This window comes from Salmo trutta, chromosome 37 (assembly GCF_901001165.1).
Source record: "Salmo trutta chromosome 37, fSalTru1.1, whole genome shotgun sequence".
Lineage (NCBI taxonomy): Eukaryota > Metazoa > Chordata > Actinopteri > Salmoniformes > Salmonidae > Salmo > Salmo trutta.
In genome coordinates, this window is record NC_042993.1 from 33,186,867 (window position 1) to 33,207,299 (window position 20,433).

General features: G+C 44.0%; 1 protein-coding gene across 1 annotated transcript in view; it reads right to left on the minus strand.

The window, feature by feature from the left end:
* Window positions 1-16,831: 16,831 nt before the first annotated feature.
* The window catches only part of LOC115177416 (transforming growth factor beta-2 proprotein-like), a 33,617-nt gene continuing 30,015 nt past the window's right edge, over window positions 16,832-20,433 (minus strand). Inside the window, exons 5-7 of the mRNA XM_029738164.1 lie at window positions 19,592-19,760; window positions 19,079-19,232; window positions 16,832-18,813 (exon numbers count right to left, since the gene is read on the minus strand). Coding sequence (XP_029594024.1) covers window positions 18,655-18,813; window positions 19,079-19,232; window positions 19,592-19,760 — 482 coding nt within the window. The 3' untranslated portion in view covers window positions 16,832-18,654. The remainder of the gene's footprint in view (window positions 18,814-19,078; window positions 19,233-19,591; window positions 19,761-20,433) is intronic.

The window sequence follows — 20,433 nt, forward strand, 5'->3', positions numbered from 1 at the left end:
CCCTTCCTGCCTCTCTCTATCGTGATATCTCCAAGACGCTTGTCAAACTCAAGGGGAAGGGAGACGGAGGGGGAAAAAACACTTTGTACTTGGATTCTGTGTGATACTTCAATCTGCCTCCTTTTGTGCCTCTTTCTGTCTGCTCACAAAGAGAGTTGCTAATCCGGAGCTCAAAGGAGAGCTGGCTTTTCCTGTGTAATTACAGACGCAACACAACACTCTGTCTGCCAGGCAATTACAGCTGCCACACGGGAGAGATGGAGGGAGAGGGAGAGAGAGAAAGTAAGGGGTAAAGGGGAAAAAGAGGTTGAAACGGAGTAATATTGAGTTCAGTCAAATTACTATCAAAGGAATGTCTTGGCCACACACACACATGAACCCACGCACGTAAGCGCACGCACACACACACGCACAATATCATTTTGGGGACTTCAAATTGATTGCCATTCAAAATCCTATTTTCCCTAACCTCTAATCCTAACCCTAAACCTCACCTTAATCCTAACCCTAACCTTAACCATAACCCTAACCTTAAATAGAAATTTCACTGCTGCTCTTTCACTGTATATGTCTATTAATATGCTATTAACATATATGTGTCATATAAATCGAGAATTTCCTACCTACATGCAAATACGAGCATTTCTGCATCTCACTGATAGAAGTGGGCCATCTACATTTCCTGGCTGTAAGCAAACAACATTATTCAGAATTCATAGGGATTTCAGGATGTAGTTCTGACCCTGTCAAGGTGGATCCAGTTGAGAATGGGTATCAAAAGGTAGCTAGCTAATGATACTCCCTAGACTAGCCATTCATTCACAGCATGTCAGCTTGCAAATAACTATTTATTTTTGTGCGAAAACAACTGTAAAATGTAGTCATGGTGTGGTGCTCAGTACTTGGATGTGCAAACTACAAGCAAGCACAGGCTGTTGGGGTAACATTTCATTGGTTATCTTACTAAGAAGTCAAGCAGAGGTAACGTAGCTAACTTAGCTAGCTAGCTAATTAGATAGCTAACTCTATTTGTTTATCTAAACCAAAATCTAGCTAGCTTTCATAATATGCTGGGTAGACATTCCAAAGCAAATCACTGTAATTAGCCAGCTGCTATCTGGCGATGTAATTTGTAACTTTGCAAGCTAACATTAGCTATGTTCAGTTACGTTAGCTACAGACTACCAGAAAATATCTTAACCGTTAGCTAGCTAACTAACTACCGCAGAGGCTAACGTGACTGGCCTATGTGTTCTATTCACAGAGTCCGATTCCATCAACATCTGCAGCGGCATAAATATCGAGCTCAGCACCAGGAACCTTTGCTAAATCTTTCCATGACTCCATGATGAGCAAATAAATACACTGGAGCTAGGCATAAACATGGTCTGTGTCTTGCTGTCATAGTTGGTGTGTTTATAAGTAGGCTATAACTTCTAATGTAGTTTTTCTGTATTATGGAGGGTTAGTTAATTGTTTATGCAAAGCTTGAAGTCTAAATTTGAGGAAATCTGAGTTATAAGTAAGGAGGAATTGGTGTGGGTGACTGTTGGGGGTGGGTTTTATTTGTGAAGGTTAATATGCATGATCTATTGACATGAAGGGGATGGGTGGATATAGTACCTTGTTTGAGTTTGTATTGATGGGGACAAAGTTGTAAAATGTTGGCTAAACACTGACTAGTGTATGTCCTACAGACTAATCCTACTGCTGCTGCACTTACGAAAAGATCGCAGTCAGAGTGCAGTATAACTGCAATTACAGTGCAGTGTAACTGCAGTTATTTTGCAATTACTTGTGTCCAAATAGCACAGTCGGCTGCAGTTACTGCACTTTTACTGCAGTTTCAAAATATATATTTTTCTTTTGTTAGGGTGATGATGACCTTGACACCAGATTTAGTAGTACAGATCCTGTAGACCCATTGGATGAAAGCTTTTAGCCGGGAACACGTTCGAGCTCAACATCATCTGACTCGGATGAGGAAGACTGTACATAGCAGGCAAGAGCCAAAGTGTATAGTCAGAGAGTCCAAGGTCAGCTGCTATTGCCCAACACAAAATGAGGTTCACACTGCCTGGAAGATTCAGCCAACACAACATCCATATTCAGTTAGACTGATATTGTAGTTTAATATATAATGCCTAGTATACTCACAATAGCATTGTGGTATAGATATTGCTAGCTAATGTACATACAGTGCCTTTGGAAAGTATTCAGACCCCTTGACTTTTTCCACATTTTGTTAAATTACAGCATTAATCTAAAATTGATTATATTATTTTTTTCCTCATCAAATCTACACACATTACCCCATAACGAAAAGCAAAAACAGGTTTTTAGAAATGTTTGCTAATATATAAAATTTAAAAAACTTAAATATAACATTTACATAAGTATTCAGACACTTTACTCAGTACTTTGTTGAAGCACCTTTGGCAGCGATTACAGCCTTGAGTATTCTTGGGTATAACACTACAATCTTGGCACACCTGTATTTCGGGAGTTTCTTCTCTGCAGATCCTCTCAAGCTCAGTCAGATTGGACGGGGAGCGTTGCTACACAGCTATTTTCAGGTCTCTCCAGAGATGTTCGATCAGGTTCAAGTCCGGGCTCTGGTTGGGCCACTCAAGGACATTCAGAGACTTATCCCAAAGCCACTTCTGCATTGTCTTGGATGTGTGCTTAGGGTAGTTGTCCTGTTGGAAGATGCATAGAGGATGCATAAAGGATCTCTCTGTACTTTGCTCCATTCATCTTTCCCTCGATCCTGACTAGTCTCTCCAGTCCCTGCCACTGAAAAACATCCCCACAGCATGATGCTGCCACCATCATGCTTCACCGTAGGGATGGTGCCAGGTTTCCTCCAGACGTGACGCTTGACATTCAGGCCAAAGAGTTCAATCTTGTTTTCATCAGACCAGAGAATCTTGTTTCTCATGGTCTGAGAGTCTTTAGGTGCCTTTTGGCAAACTCCAAGCGGGCTGTCATGTGCCTTTTACTGAGGAGTGGCTTCTGTCTGGCCACTCTACCGTAAAGGCCTGATGGTGGAGTGCTGCAGAGATGGTTGTCCTTCTGGAAGGTTCTCCCATCTCCACAGAGGAACTCCAGAGTTCTGTCAGAGTGACCTTCAGGTTCTTGGTTACCTCCCTGACCAAGGCCCTTCTCCTCCGATTGCTCAGTTTGGCTGGACGGCCAGCTCTAGGAAGAGTCTTGGTGGTTCCAAACTTCTTCCATTTAAGAATGATGGAGGCCGCTATGTTCTTGGAGACCGTCAATGCTGCAGAAAGGTTTTGGTGCCCCAGATCTGTGCCTCGACACAATCCTGTCTCGTAGCTCTATGGACAATTCCTTCTTGGTTTTTGCTCTGACATGCACTGTCAACAGTTGGACCTTATATAGACATGTGTGTGCCTTTCCAAATCACGTCCAATCAGTTCAATTTACCACAGGTGGACTCCAATGAAATTGTAGAAACATCTCAAGGATGATCAATGGAAACAGGATACACCTGAGCTCAATTTCGAGTCCAATAGCAAAGGGTCTGAATACTTATGTAAATAAGGTATTTCTAAAAACCTGTTTTCGCTTTGTCATTATGGGGTATTGTGTGAAGATTGCTGAGGATTTTTTTGCTTTAATCCATTTTAGAATAAGGCTGTAACGTAACAAATTGTGGAAAAAGTCAAGGGGTCTGAATACTTTCCGAAAGCACTGTATGTATATAATGGAGTTCGATAAAAGGTTTTGTATAATCTTTTTTACAACTGACAAGTGACTAAATGATTCCAGCTACATAAAAAATAATCAAATCAAATCACGTGCGCCAAATACAACGTGTGTAGGACTTTACAGTGAAATGCTTGCTTATGAACCTTTTACCAATGATGCAGAGTTTATAGAATAATAATAATAATAAAAATAATAAAAATGTAATAGTAACTAACCCAAGTGGAATAAAATAAAATACACAAAAAGGGAGCTATATACAGGAAGTACCAGTACCAGATCAATGTGCGGAGGTACGAGGTACTTGAGGTAGATATATACACGAAGGCAGGCAGGTGAATAGGCATCCGGATAGATAATAATAAGAGTAAAATAAAGAACAGAGTAGCAGCGGTAAATGATGAGTGTAAAAGTCTGTGAGTGTGATTGTGTGTGTGTATATTTGTGTTGTGTCGGTATGCGTGTGTGTGTTTTGAGTGTGTATACTGTTTGAATGTGTGAGAGATTTTTGTGGGAGTGACAGTGTAGTGTGTGTGTGAGTAAGTGAGCATATGGTGTGTATATAAAGTCTATTGAGTGTGCGTAGGGTCAGTGCAAGATAGAGTCATTGTAGATAGTTTGGGTACCATTAATTGACTATTTAGCAGTCTGGCTATTTATCAGTTTGATGACTTGGGGGTAGAAGCCGTCTCGGAGCTGTTGGTCCGAGAGCCGATGCTCCGGTATCCTTTGCCGGACGGTAGCAGAGTGAACAGTCTATGGCTTGGGTGGCTCTAGTCTTTGGCAATTTGTCGGTCCTTCCTCTGACACCTTCCGCCTGATACAGAGGTCCTGGATGGCAGGGAGCTCGCCCTCAGTGATGTACTGAGCTGTCCGCACCACCGTTTGTAGCTCTTTGAGATCAAGGGCGGTGCTATTGCAATACCAAGCGGTGATGCAGCCATTCAAGATGCTCTCGATGGTGCAGCTGTAGAATTTTTGAGGATCTAAGCGCCCGTGCCAAATCTTTTCAGCCTCCTGAGGGGGAAGAGGCTCTGCCGTGCCGTCTTCACAACTGTGTGGGTGCGTGTGGACCATGTTAAGTCCTTAGTGATCTCGATGCCAAGGAACTTAAAAATCTTGACGCTCTCCACAACAGCCCTGTCGATGTGGATGAGGGCATGCTCTCCCATCTTTCTCATATGGTCCACGATCAGCTCCTTGGTCTTACTGACATTGAGGGAGATGTTGTTGTCCTAGCACCACACTGCTAAGTCTCTGACCTTCTCCCTGTAGGCTGACTCATCGCCGTCGGTGATCAAGCCTACAACCGTCAAGTCATCAGCATACTCGATGATGATGTTGGAGTTGTGGACGGCCACTCAGTGAACAAGGAGTACAGGACGGGACTAAGCACACACCCCTGTGGGGCCCCTGTGTTGAGGGTCAGTGCGGCGGAGGTGTTGTTGCCTATCCTCACCACCTGGGGCTGACCTGTCAGGAAGTCCAGGATCCAGTTGCAGAGGGAGCAGTTCAGTCTCAGGGTCCTTAGCTTGGTGATGAGCTTGGAGAAACCAATAAAGTGTTGACTTCAACTTCACATTTTGTTGGGTTACAGCCTGAATTCAAAAAGCCACCACAGACCGTCACCGCAGTGAGGCCCCGGTGTTCGCACCGTGGGACCGGGTCTGGCTCTTGACCCGAAACCTGCCCTTCCGCCTGCCCTGCCGAAAGCTGGGCCCGTGGTTTGTGAGGCCATTTAAAGTCCTGAGGAGAGTGAACGAGGTTTGTTACAGGTTACAGCTTCCCCCTGATTACCGTATTAACCCCTTGTTCCATGTGTCTCTCCTCAGGCCGGTGGTGGTTGGCCTGCTCCAGGAGTCTGAGGTGAGGAAGGTTCCTCCGCCCCCTCTGGACATCGAGGGGGCCCCGGCGTACTCCGTTCGCTCTATACTGGATTCGAGGCGTCGGGCGAGGGGCCTTCAGTACCTCATGGAGTGGGAGGGGTACAGTTCGGAGGAGAGGTGCTGGGTTCCGGTGGAGGACGTGTTGGACCCTTCAATGCAGCGGGTGTTCCACCGTCTCCGTCCAGATCGTCCTGCACCTCGCCCTCCGGGTCGTCCCCGAGGCCGGCGTCGGCGCGCTGCTGGAGCTGCGCATCAAGGGGTGGGTACTGTCACGACTTCCGCCTAAGCCGGATCCTCTCCTTGTTCGGGCGGCGCTCGGCAGTCAGCGTCGCCGGTCTTCTAGTCATCATCGATCCACTTTTCATTTTCCATTTGTTTTGTCTTGTTTTCCTCACACCTGGTTTCTATCCCCTCATTTACTTGATGTGTATTTAACCCTCTGTTTCCCCCCATGTCTTTGTGTGGGATTGTTTATTGTAGTGCTTGTGCACGTTCCCCGTGAGTGCACTTCGGGTTATTTTGTGCCCATTTATCTTGTTGTTCTGGTTGCCGTTGGTTTTGCTTAATAAATCTCCGGTGATTACCCAGTTCTGCTCTCCTGCGCCTGACTTCTCTGCCGCCAATTACGCACCCCGCTACAGACTTTTTGACTGTATTATTGACTGTATGTTTGTTTATTCTATGTGTAACTCTGTGTTGTTGTACGTGTCGAACTGTTTTGCTTTATCTTGGCCAGGTCGCAATTGCAAATGAGAACTTGTTCTCAACAAGCCTACCTGGTTAAATAAAAGTGAAATTAAAAAATGTAAAATAAATGCATGACCAGAAATATTCTTCTAACGCCTATAATAAATACTACAGTTCTACAAAGGGAATACTTGCATATGTTGTGCTTGGTGGGTGCAGTGAGGTGTTCGGTGTCACTTTGATACAATGGGAGATTTCACATCTTATTTGTATCCAACATACTGTCCATCGTGTGAGGATTGAATGGCCCCAACAACACACACAGGCAAGGGTGTCCTGTCCCTCGCTTCTCCCCACATAGAACTAACTCCAAAAAGAATCCGTAGGCCACCAAATGATATTGCCTGTACGAGAATGACAATTAAACGCTATTAGACTTTCACGAGCAATCGTTGTGTACTGTCTATTCCTACTGTAGCAGCACAATGAATGAAATTACACATCTCACAGACACACATTAGCAATCTAGCTACAAAATACAGGTATAGTTACTCAAAGACTAATGTGTGTCATAAAACCAAACTCATTCCATTACTCTTCGTTGTCGTCATCATCATCAAAACATTTCTCCAGTTTTGCTAATAAGAATCTCCTAATAAGATGCACTGAGGGTAGCTAGGCTAGCTAATGACGTTAGCTAGCTATCTAGCTATAACATTAGGCTACAGTACATTTTGGGTATAGCAAACAAAGCTACCTAGCTCAACTTGGCTAGCTTGGCTTGAAGTGGTACTAGCAAGCCCTGTTACGGCCGACTCAATCATGAAATTACACTGCACTGCACAACACTGCCTCGTGAAAAGAGAGCTTATATTGCTAGCTAGCTACTGACAGCAAAACAACTTACTAATTTGTCATTTAACCTCCTGGTCAAGCTGGTCTAGGCTGCCGCCGCCAGTTGATCTTGGAGGTTCTGAAGAACGTCTCCAAAACACCTCTATCCATATCTGCATCGAAACTTCGATGGTCTGTCACAGACACACGATCCATGGGGTCTGCTGTGACCCTCTCCAGTAAGAACTGTCTGCCCCGTTTTGAAAATCCTGCCTTTTTATAGCTGTCAGACTGCAGTCTGCATGTTGTGGCAGACAGGAACATCGTTGAGACAAGTTCAATGGCTCTATTGAACAAGGACAACCATATTTACGCGCTGCTTGTGTGATTGTGTAATCGGCGACACACAAAGGCCACCATAATTGCTACAAAACATGACTCCATTCAATTTTAGATCATACTGCTATGGTGGATAATTATGTCTGAAACACCTCTCATCACTCATAATTATGTAGGTAGACTGAAAAAACATTCCAAATAGAAGTGTTTAGCGGTGAAGTTTCCGTTTAACCTCTAACCCACGAGGGAGAATTTTCCTTGTTTTACTATCCTTGTGGGGACTTTTGGGGATTTCCAGTACCCATTAGGGTAGCAATATAAGCACACACATGCGCGCGCGCATGAACACGTGCAAGCACGCACGCACACACACGCACACACAAACTGTCATCAGACATACATTTTCTGACAAGTAGCCTGAGATTTTCTCTGTGATAATCAGGGCCTGTGCATTGCTTCATGCTGATGTCACTGTTCAGAGTGCCTCGCTCTGATTTCATATTATTGTGTGCCGCCAGCTGCGGCTGAATCACCAAATCGCTTTACTCCCTCAGGATGAGGAGCCCTTTCACCCCAAACCCCTCGCTCTGATCTGCTGGATACTCTCAGGCTTTCACTCTGTGTTTGTGCATGAATGCCAAGGAGGGAGAACACTTCTGAGGTATTGTGGACATCTAAAAGTGTGTGGTGTGTGCAGTATGGTTGTGTGCAGTATGGGTGTGTGTGTAAGAGAGACAAATAACACGTGTGTATACGCGTGTGTGAGAAAGATTGAATGTGTACGTGTATGTGCATATGCATGCGTGTGTTTAGAGCAGACAAGTGTGCATGTGTGTATACGTTTGCGTATGTGTGTGTCAGTGGGGAGGAAGCTGAGAAGCAGATAAGACATTAAACGGTGTCTCAGAAGTGCATGTGAAATCTCCAGCATTCCCCCTATGTTACAAACCCTGAGAGAGAGGCCACACCTGGACACAGTAAGACGCGATGTGAAGAATCACAACAAAGAAGAAAACGACAACCTAGTTAGACTCTGCTGTTCACTGCTCAATGTCTAAAGCCCAAGAGCACTATACTCCCTGAGCTGTGTGTTAGTGTTTCTCAGTTGAATCCCATAGCACTGTACCTATCAACCATTGGTAATCTTGTGCCATTGTTTATCATGTTTATGACTGCCTATGACAGATGTTATAATGTCTTATGTAGCTGTTATAGAGACTTTATGAATGGATACATATGGGAAGTTGCATTAAAGTGTTCCCAACCATAACAGGCTAGAAGTTTTTAGCTACTGTAGGTCTTGCAATGATCGAAATGCTATCTAATATTTTATAAGAAAAATGATTATTTCCAATGGTTTAAACGGTTAGTCACTCTGTTGTCCTCCGTTTGACAATAATTCCTATGAGTAATTATGATGCCATCTTGATGCTTAGGAATTATTGGGGTGGGCAGGGAGGGACTGCTGGAATAAACTCAATACTGTTCAGTGATTTTTGCACTGCTTTGCACTGTGACATCATCAGTTAGTGGAGCATTTATCTTTCCAAGCACAACTCTGTCTCAATACCAGGAAGTTCCCGTTTAGCTTCAAAACATGTTATTCTCAACAGCCTACGTCCTCCATAAAGACCATAATACTACTATGGATGGTTTCCTATACACGTGCCTAAGAATTGGTTTGCAAATATTTGACTATGAGTGATAAGGTTGTTGTGTACTGTAGTTGGTGATATATTGTTGCATATTATATATAAATAGTTGTATGTAAATAGTTAATTGAATAACCCATATTGCAACTTATTCGTTTCAAGTTTTAATGTTACTTGCACAAGTGCAGTGAAATGCCTTTCTTGCAAACAAAAAACCCAACTATGCAATAATCAATAACAATGTATTACTAGGAAAAAAACACGAGAAATAAGAATAAGAAATATGAAATACACAATAAAGTAACTAAGCGTACTAAACTCAGCAAAAAAAAGAAATGTCCCCTGCGTTTATTTTCAGCAAACTTAACATGTGTAAAAATGTGTATGAACATAACAAGATTCAACAACTGAGACATAAACTGAACAAGTTCCACAGACATGTGACTAACAGAAATGGAATAATGTGTACCTGAACAAAGCGGGGGTCAAAATCAAAAGTAACAGTCAGTATCTGGTGTGGCCACCAGCTGCATTAAGTACTGCAGTGCATCTCCTCCTCATGGACTGCACCAGATTTGCCAGTTCTTGCTGTGAGATGTTACCCCACTCTTCCACCAAGCACCTGCAAGTTCATTTCTGGGGGGAATGGCTTTAGCCCTCACCCTCCGATCCAACAGGTCCTAGATGGGCTCACTGGGATTGAGATCTGCCTTACAACAGGCCTACAAGCCCTCAGTCCAGCCTCTCTCAACCTATTGCGAACATTCTAAGCACTGATGGAAGGATTGTACGTTCCTGGTGTAACTTGGGCAGTTGTTGTTGCCATCCTGTACCTGTCCCGCAGGTGTGATTTTCAGATGAACCAATCCTGTGCAGGTGTTGTTACACATGGTCTGCCACTGCGAGGACGATCAGCTGTCCATCCTGTCTCCCTGTAGTGCTGTCTTAGGCATCTCACAGTACGGACATTGCCATTTATTGCCCTGCCCACATCTGCAGTCCTCATGCCTCCTTGCAGCATGTCTAAGGCAGGTTGACGCAGATGAGCAGGGACCCTGGCATCTTTCTTTTGGTGTTTTTCAGAGTCAGTAGAGAGGCCTCTTTAGTGTCCTAAGTTTTGATAACTGTGACCTTAATTGCCTACTGTCTGTAAGCTGTTAGTGTCTTAATGACCGTTCCACAGGTGCATGTTCATTAATTGTTGATGGTTCATTGAACAAGCATGGGAAACAGTGTTTAAACCCTTTACAATGAAGATCTGTGAAGTTATTTAGATTTTTCTGAATTATCTTTGAAAGACAGGGTCCTGAAAAAGGGACGTTTCTTTTTTTGCTGAGTTTATATGCAGGAAATATTTAAGAAGTCAGTTCCAATAGCATGTTTACATGTGCAGGGATACTGAAGTGATGGAGGTAGATATGTATAGGGGTAAGGGCACTAGGCAACAGGATACAGTGAGGGAAAAAAGTATTTGATCCCCTGCTGATTTTGTACGTTTGCCCACTGACAAAGAAATGATCAGTCTATAATTGTGATGGTAGGTGTATTTGAACAGTGAGAGACAGATTAACAACAAAAAAATCCAGAAAAATGCATGTCAAAAATGTTAGAAATTGATTTGCATTTTAATGAGGGAAATAAGTATTTGACCCCCTCTCAATCAGAAAGATTTCTGGCTCCCAGGTGTCTTTTATACAGGTAACGAGCTGAGATTAGGAGCACACTCTTAAAGGGAGTGCTCCTAATCTCAGTTTGTTACCTGTATAAATGACACCTGTCCACAGAAGCAATCAATCAATCAGATTCCAAACTCTCCACCATGGCCAAGACCAAAGAGCTCTCCAAGGATGTCAGGGACAAGATTGTAGACCTACGCAAGGCTGGAATGGGCTACAAGACCATTGCCAAGCAGCTTGGTGAGAAGGTGACAACAGTTGGTGCGATTATTCGCAAATGGAAGAAACGCAAAAGAACTGTCAATATCCCTTGGCCTGGGGCTCCATGCAAGATCTCACCTCGTGGAGTTGCAATGATCATGAGAACGGTGAGGAATCAGCCCAGAACTTCATGGGAGGATCTTGTCAATGATCTCAAGGCAGCTGGGACCATAGTCACCAAGAAAACAATTGGCAACACACTATGCCATGAAGGACTGAAATCCTGCAGCGCCCGCAAGGTCCCCCTGCTCAAGAAAGCACATATACATGCCCGTCTGAAGTTTGCCAATGAACATCTGAATGATTCAGAGGACAACTGGGTGAAAGTGTTGTGGTCAGGTGAGACCAAATGGAGCTCTTTGGCATCAACTCAACTCGCCGTGTTTGGAAGAGGAGGAATGCTGCCTATGACCCCAAGAGCACCATCCCCACCGTCAAACATGGAGGTGGAAACATTATGCTTTGAGGGTGTTTTTCTGCTAAGGGGACAGGACAACTTCACCGCATCAAAGGGACGATGGACGGGGCCATGTACCGTCAAATCTTGGGTGAGAACCTCCTTCCATCAGCCAGGGCATTGAAAATGGGTCGTGGATGGGTATTCCAGCATGACAATGACCCAAAACACATGGCCAAGGCAACAAAGGAGTGGCTCAAGAAGAAGCACATTAAGGTCCTGGAGTGGCCTAGCCAGCCTCCAGACCTTAATCCCATAGAAAATCTGTGGAGGGAGCTGAAGGTTCGAGTTGCCAAACATCAGCCTCGAAACCTTCATGACTTGGAGAAGATCTGCAAAGAGGAGTGGGACAAAATCCCTCCTGAGATGTGTGCAAACCTGGTGGCCAACTACAAGAAACGTCTGACCTCTGTGATTGCCAACAAGGGTTTTGCCAGCAAGTAATAAGTAATGTTTTGCAGAGGGGTCAAATACTTATTTCCCTCATTAAAATGCAAATCAATTTATAAAATTTTTGACATGCGTTTTTCTGGATTGTTTTGTTGTTATTCTGTCTCTCACTGTTCAAATACACCTACCATTACAATTATCGACTGATCATTTCTTTGTCAGTGGGCAAACGTACAAAATCAGCAGGGGATCAAATTTTTTCCCTCACTGTATAAGATAAACAGAGTAGAAGCAGCTTGCATGTGAGGGAGGGTGTGGGTGTGTACAGTCAAATGCATGTGCATATTATTTGTGAGTGAGCAAATGATGGAGTGAGTGTTTCTGTGAGACTGTGTGTGACAATGTGTGTGAGTGTGTAGGGACCTGTGAGTGTGCATAGAGATGTTGAAATAAAAGGTCAATTATGATACAAGGTAAACTCTGTGATACATGGTAAACTCTGTGATAGAAGCTGTTCAAGAGCATGTTGGTGTCAGACTTGATGCACCGGTACCTCTTGCCATGCGGCAGCAGGGAAAATAGTCTATGGCTTGGGTGGTAGGGGTCTTTGACGATTTTCCGGGCCTTCTTTTCATACCGCCTGATATAGAGGTCCTGGATGGCAGGGAGCTCGGCCCCAGAGATGTACTGGGCTGTCCGCACAACCCTCTGTAGCCGGCATGCAATCGAGGGCAGTGATATTGCCACACCAAGCAGTGATGCAGTCAGTCAATATGCTCTCAATGGTACAGCTGTAGAACTTTTTCAAGATTTGAGGGCCCATGCCAAACTTTTTCAACCTCCTGAGGGGGTACAGTCGCGCCTTCTTCACGACTGTACGTGTGTGTTGGACTATTTTAAGTCTTTAATGATTGGGACACCGAGGAAATTGAAAATGATCTACCTAATCCACTGTCGGTCCATTGATGTGGATGGGGGCGTGCTTGCCCCCCCCATTTCATGTTGTCCACAATCCGCTCCTTGGTCTTGCTGATGTTGAGGGAGTGGTTGTTACTCCGGCACCACACTGCCAGGTCACTGACCTCCTCCCTGTAGGCTGACTCATTGTTGCCGGTGATCAGGTCTACCACCGTCGTGTCGTCACCGAACTTGCTAATGGTGTTGTATTCTTGAGTGGCCACGCAGTCGTGGGTGAACAGGGAGTACAGGAGGGGACTAAGCACACACCCTGTGGGGCCGCTGTGTTAAGGGTCAGCGTGGTGGAGGTGATGTTGCCTACCGTCACCACCTGGGGTCGGCCCGTCAGGAAGTCCAGGATCCAGTTGCAGGGGGAGGTGTAGACCACATATCTATAGCACAAAATCCATGTGTACATAGTGTGTATAGTGCATATGTTATTGTATGTTTGTATGCATGTGTTAATGTTTGTGTTGCTTCACAGTCCCCTCTGTTCCGTAAGGTGTATTTTTATCTGTTTTTTATAAGATTTTACTGCTGGCATGAGTTACTTGATTTGGAATAGAGTTCCATGTAATCATGGCTCTATGTAGTAATGTGCACCTCCCATAGTCTGTTCTGGACTTGGAGACTGTGAAGAGACCTCTGGTGGCATGTCTTGTGTGGTCTTGTGCATTCAACATGTCAATACCTCTCAAAAATTCAAGTAGTGATGAAGTCAATCTCTCCTCAACTTTGAGCCAGGAGAGAATGACGTGCATATTATTAATGTTAGCTCTCTGTGTACATCCAAGGGCCAGCTGTGCTGCCCTGTTCTGAGCCAATTGCAATTTCCTAAGTCCCTCTTTGTGGCACCTGACCACACGATGGAACAGTAGTCCAGGTGCGATAAAACTAGGGCCTGTAGGACCTGCCTTGTTGATAGTGTTGTTAAGAAGGCAGAGCAGCGCTTTATTATGGACATACTTCTCCCCATCCTAGTTACTGTTGTATCAATATGTTTTGACCATGACAGTTTACAATCAAGGGTAACTCCCAGCAGTTTAGTCACCTCAACTTGCTCAACTTCCACATTATTCATTACGAGATGTAGTTGAGGTTTAGGGTTTAGTGAATGATTTGTCCTAAATACAATGCTTTTAGTTTTTGAAATATTTAGGACTAACTTATTCCTTGCCATCCATTCAACTAACTGCAGCTCTTTGTTAAGTGCTGCAGTCATTTCAGTCACTGTGGTAGCTGACGTGTATAGTGTTGAGTCATCCGCACACACACTGGCTTTACTCGTTAGTAAAGATTGAAAAAAGAAACGGGCCTTGACAGCTGCCCTGGGGAATTCCTGATTCTACTTGGATTTTGTTGGTGAGGCTTCCACTAAAAAACAACCTCTGTGTTCTGTTAGACAGGTAACTCTTTATCCACAATATAGCAGGGGGTGTAAAGCAAGAACACATACACCACCGTTCAAAAGTTTGGGGTCACTTAGAAATGTCCTTGTTTTTGAAAGAAAAACACATTTTTTTGTCCATTAAAATAACATCAAATTGATCAGAAATACAGTGTAGAAATTGTTAATGTTGTAAATGACAATTGTAACTGGAAATGGCAGCTTTTTAATGGAATATCTACATAGGCATACAGAGGCCAATTTTCAGCAACCATCACTCCTGTGTTCCAATGGCATGTTGTGTTAGCGAATCCAAGTTTATCATTTTAAAAGGCTAATTGATCATTAGAAAACCCTTTTGCAATTGTGTTAGCACAGCTGAAAACTGTTGCCCTGATTAAAGAAGCAATACAACTGGCCTTCTTTAGACTAGTTAAGTATCTGGAGCATCAGCATTTGCGGGTTCGATTACAGAAACAAATAACTTTCTTCTGAAACTCGTCAGTCTATTCTTGTTCTGCAAAATGAAGGTATTTCCATGCGAGAAAATTCCAAGACACTGAAGAGGCCACTCCGGGATGCTGGCCTTCTAGGCGGAGTTGCAAAGAAAAAGCCAAATCTCAGACTGGCCAATGAAAATAAAAGATTAAGATGGGCAAAAGAACACAGACACTGGATAGAGGAACTCTGCCCAGAAGTTCAGCATCCCGGAGTCGCCTCTTCACTGTTGACGTTGAGACTGGTGTTTTGCGGGTACTATTTAATGAAGCTGCCAGTTGAGGACTTGTGAGGCGTCTGTTTCTCAAACTAGACACTTGTCCTCTTGCTCAGTTGTGCACTGGGGCCTCCCACTCCTCTTTCATTCGGGTTAGAGCCAGTTTGCGCTGTTCTGTAAAGGGAGTAATACACAGCGTTGTACGAGATCTTCAATTTTTGGGCAATTTTACAGCAATATCAGTGGGTTTTGTGACAAAGGAACCATCTGATTCAATGAATGATGGAGCGGAGTTTGCCTTTTTGCCCAAAATTTCATTTAAGGTGCTCCAAAGCTTTATACTATCATTCTTTATGTAATTTATCTTTGTTTCAGAGTGTAGTTTCTTCTTCTTTTTATTCAGTTTAGTCACATGAATTCTCAATTTGCAGTATGTTTGCCAATCGGTTGTACAGCCAGACCTATTTGCCATCTCTTTGCAACCTATTTGCTTGCAGGGTATAATTTTGTTGAACACTGAGCTGTAGTCAATGAACAGCATTCTCACATAGGTATTCCTCTTATCTAGGTGGGTGAGGGCACCGTGGAGAGCAACTGAAATTGCGGCATCTATGGATCTGTTGGGGTGTATGCAAATTGAAGTGGGTCTAGGGTGGCTGGGATGGTGGAGTTAATGCGTGCCATAACCAGCCTCTCAAAGCACCTCATGATTACAGAAGTGAGTGCTACAGGGCGGTAGTCATTGTGGCATGAAGCCTTAGAGTTCTTAAGAACAGGAATGACTGTGATCATCTTAAAACATGTGGGGATTACAGACAAAGAGAGGTTTAAAATTACCGTGAGTATATATGCCTCCCAGCTGTTCTGCACATGCTCTGAGAACACGGCCTGGAATACTGTCTGGGTCCGCGGCCTTGCGGGTGTTGACCTGATTAAAGACCTTTCTCACGTCGTCTTGGAGCGCGAGATCACCCAGTCCTCTGGGTCGGTGACGGCCCTCACACCCGATGTTATGGTTTTCAAAGCGTGAATAAAATGCATTGAGAACGATGTGTTGAACACTGCAGTCGTATCCAACTTGATAATTTGAGAATAGAACTGACCCCCCCATTGGTTCAGGCTCAGATGATGCCAGAGTCTCGTTGGGTCCAGCAGAGATGTTGAGACATGTTAGAGTGGAGCCAGGCACTAGGTTGGCCTAGAGGGTGTGTGCGTGTGTGTCTTCCTTAGTTACCACACAGAAAGCCCAGCTCTGCCTAGGACCACACTGTCTTTATTTATCTCAGCGGTTACTTTGATATCTGCCATGTCATATTTCTACCTGGTGAGCCTGCCTGTCTCCCTCTCACTCTCAAGGTGAGAAGCGTCATACCAGAACGGACCGACTCAAACCTCCCACGTCCTTTTAAAACTGTTCATACTCCTTCCATCTTTCTTTCCTTTCCTGCACCCTATCTGTGCACACACTCCCTCTTCTTTCCTCCTCGTCTGCAGACTCCCTTTCGTTCCCTTCTCTGAGTCCATCTCTGGCAGTTACTCTTCTGGAGAGTTATTCAATTCTGACAAATACTGTAAATGTATATTCATGGAGTACTAACAACGTGCCATTCTAGCTTACCTCCATAGCTTTTCACAGTAAGAAATAGAGAGAGATGCATTCAGTGCTTGTGTTGGAGATGAAAATGACAGCCCACTCATGCAGCATAAGAAAATCATACTGTTATTGTTTTGCTCAATGGGAGTGGCAAATACATTTGTTTTTGAAACTTCTTTCTCAACATCTCTCTCAAGGTTTGATAACATTTATATCACGCTTCGATTAACACAGATTAACAGCAAAAAGAAAAGGCAAATTGCGTTATTCCCTTGTAATTTAAATAATTTATTTACCACTAGAGTACAACAACAATAATGTGTTACAATACATCATAGTGGGTCAACAACAACAAAAACATAATCATCATAAACAACAACAACGAAAAATAATAGCTCTATCATGACAATATTGGTGCCTCGCTCCTCTTCCTGGTTTTCCAGGAAGTCCACTGGCGCGGGTGCCCAAAGGGGGGGTGGGGTTAGGGGCGGGGTAGTGTCACCTACACTTCCTGCTCTAAGTCACATCATCAACACTCTTCATTTAATAAGGGGGAAGTAACGACTAATAAAAAATACAAAAATAAAAAACAGAATCAAAATAGCGTCAGTGCAATTCTTTGTATCCAACAATTTTTATTCCTACAAAGGACAAAAACCTATGACTGAATAATGGCTTTACACTTTGAGGGAGGCGGCGAGACAAAGCTTTTCGGATGCAAATGAGCAGATACAACGCTGGTGTCCGTAACAACTACTGCACACCTGTAAATATGACCTTTTGACCTCTGACCTAAAGTAATCTCAGACCTAATGGAATGGTCTCGAAGGTTCATGGACAATCTCTGAACCAGGTCACATCTACTGTCCATTCTCACCTATTGTATCCCTTCTCTCTAATTGTCACTACACCACTACTATACCTCGCTAACTAATATACCTCCACATTCCCATACCACTGCATCATATAGACAAGGACAACCCTGTTCTGCTCAGAACAATCCAACATATCCACAGAAATCTTAAACGTGTGTTTATGATGACATACCTTGTGTAGTTGATGGAATCACTGTTGGGCTTCCTAAAGCATTCAAGATTCAATGCACAAGGTAAACAGAGCTCAACATTACTGTTCATTCCAGCAGAGTTTGAATATGTTGCCTGCTGCAGGGTTTGGGATGGGTCTGTGTGTGTTTTTTTTTATGAGTATGCCCGTGTGAGGATGAGTCTCTGTTGAAAAGGTAGGCATGCTAGGTGTGCTTATTTTCTTTTGTTCTCTGTCTCTCTCTCACAGTCTCCTAGCCTCTTTCTGCCTTAAGTGGCTGTTACAGCACATATAAACAGCATATGGGATGCGATTGTAACATTACTATGTTATAACATATTAGTAAACTGACATTGGGAAGTGGATTCATCCGCCACTTCCCGAGAGAGTTGAAAACGCGTTGGGTGCTAACCATAAAACACTGGATATTAAATAGGCAATACAATTATCAAAAATCTAAACAAAATATAAAATGACAATAGTTTCAAAAGGATGCAAAACGAGACAAACAAAATCAAGGAGATGGCTTTGAATGTTGAAACCGGGGGGGTCGTCTTTGTTTCTCAGACGTATTATTTCACATATAGACACTTATACTTTTTTCCAGTGTTTGCCGTACTCTTGCGTCTTTGTGTGACAAGTGTGTGAGGTGAGGCATGTTAACAGGGCCTTTCTAAACACAAAAACACAGGCACACCTGTACAAAAGCCACAGCTGCGTGTGTGTGTGTGTGTGTGTGTGTGTGTGTGTGTGTGTGTGTGTGTGTGTGTGTGTGTGTGTGTGTGTGTGTGCATGGATGTTTCGGGAGACATGTTTTCTGTACCTAGATCTGCTCAGCACCTTTTCCACTTGTGCTTGTAGGAGATCAAATATGTCTGTACAATAGTGCAGGAGAGTAATAGTGTGACTGACTGTGTGGATGTACAGTATGTGTTTGTTGATGAATGTGTGTATGTGTATATGTACAGTATGTGTATTTATATGTGTGGGTGGGTGGGTGCATACACGTGTGTATGCATGTGTGTGTGACGGAATATGCACAGTTCCTAGCTGCACTTGCAGGACTTGACGATCATGTTGGAGAGCTGCTCTATCTTGGGGGTCTTGCCGATGTAGTAGAGGATGGTGAGAGGTTCCAGATCCTGAGACACACAGCAGGGCGATGCTGACGCCTCCGGGTTGATGGTGTTGTACAGGCCTAGCACCTGAAGCGAAGAATCACACACAGAGGTCAAGTATGAGGCTTGATGTTGACAAAGGCAATGGTCTTTGACCAGTGCTGCTTTGAAACTATGAAAAAACAAAAAAGAGGAATGCGACGATCTACAGAAGAACTCCACTGCACAATGCTGCCACAATGACCACTACTCCACACTGCTACTCTCACCACTGCTCTACTACCACTCTGACCTCTGCTGGCTCTAAACCAATCCCTTTGGATTATTTAACCTTTGACCCTTGACTTCTCACCTTGGAATGCTGGGTGTCAGCGCTCCATAGATAGGGACAGGCCCCGGCGCAGAAATTAGCATTGTAGCCCTTGGGCTCATGGATCCACCTCCAGCCCAGATCCTTCTTGAAGTCGATGTAGAGCGACCGCAAGCAGCAGTTATCCTGGACATTTCTAGGCGTAGGAAGACAGAGAGAGTTAGGAGTGAGGGATGGATACGGTTCTGTGGGAGCCACACTTGTGTGTGTGTGTGTGTGTGTGTTTGTATGTGTGTAAGAGAGAGTGAATACATGCATAGCTGTGAGCAGAGAGAGTTCTGCAATAAGAACAACTGCCAAGTGTGTGTGCATCACTGAGAGGGTGAGCTAGTGAAGAAGGTAACTATTTACTAGGTATGTACAGTGTCTATTAGATGTGAGTGTGCATGCACACATGCTTGTGTGTGTGTGTGTGTGTTGAGTTCCCGCCAGCAGAGTGGTGTCGGGGTCATGTGAGGATCAGTGGGGTCAGTAGGGGTCATTATGGGTCAGTACCTAGAGCAGAAGGCAGCGTCCAGGGCTCGTTTGGAGCGGTGGCTCTTGTGCTGGGACTCCAGGCGGTAGGAGGGCAGCAGCATCATGAGCAGGTGTGGAGCCTGGGCGCTGTGGCGCCGCTTCCTATACACCTTCAGGTCTCCGCTGTGGTGGAAGCTGTCATCTATACCTGTCAATCACACACATACATATCATCAAAATCCATCATGTTCATACAATGTCAAATCAAGTTAGGGGAAATCAAGTGTGACATTTTAAAGTGGAAATGACACATTTTTAAAGCTTTCTAAAACCTTCAATACACTACAATTTGCATTTCCTGCTGCACAGGAAAATTCTCTGCGACAACAGAGTGATCATATTAAGATAGAACATCTGTGTAGGACCCATAGGGCTCTGGTCAAAAGTAGTGCACTATATAGTGACTAGTGTGCCATTTGGGACATACTAAAAATCATCTGTACCAGTGAATCCCACAAACTACATACATATCTGCTACTGTCACGCCCTGACCATAGAGAGAGAGCCCTTGTTTCTCTATGGTGTAGAAGGTCAGGGCGTGACGAGGGGGTGTTCTAGTTTAAAATTTCTATGTTGGTGTTTTGGTTTGGTTCCCAATTAGAGGCAGCTGGTAATCGTAGCCTCTAATTGGGGATCATATTTAAGTAGCTATTTTTCCCACCTGTGTTTATGGGATATTGTTTGTGTTTGTGCATGTGCACCACGTAGTCACGTTTCGTTGTTTGTTTATTGATTTATTTGCCTTTGCTTAAAGTTTCACTTTGTAATAAATATGTGGAACTCAACATCCGCTGCGCCTTGGTCCCGTTCTTACGACAACC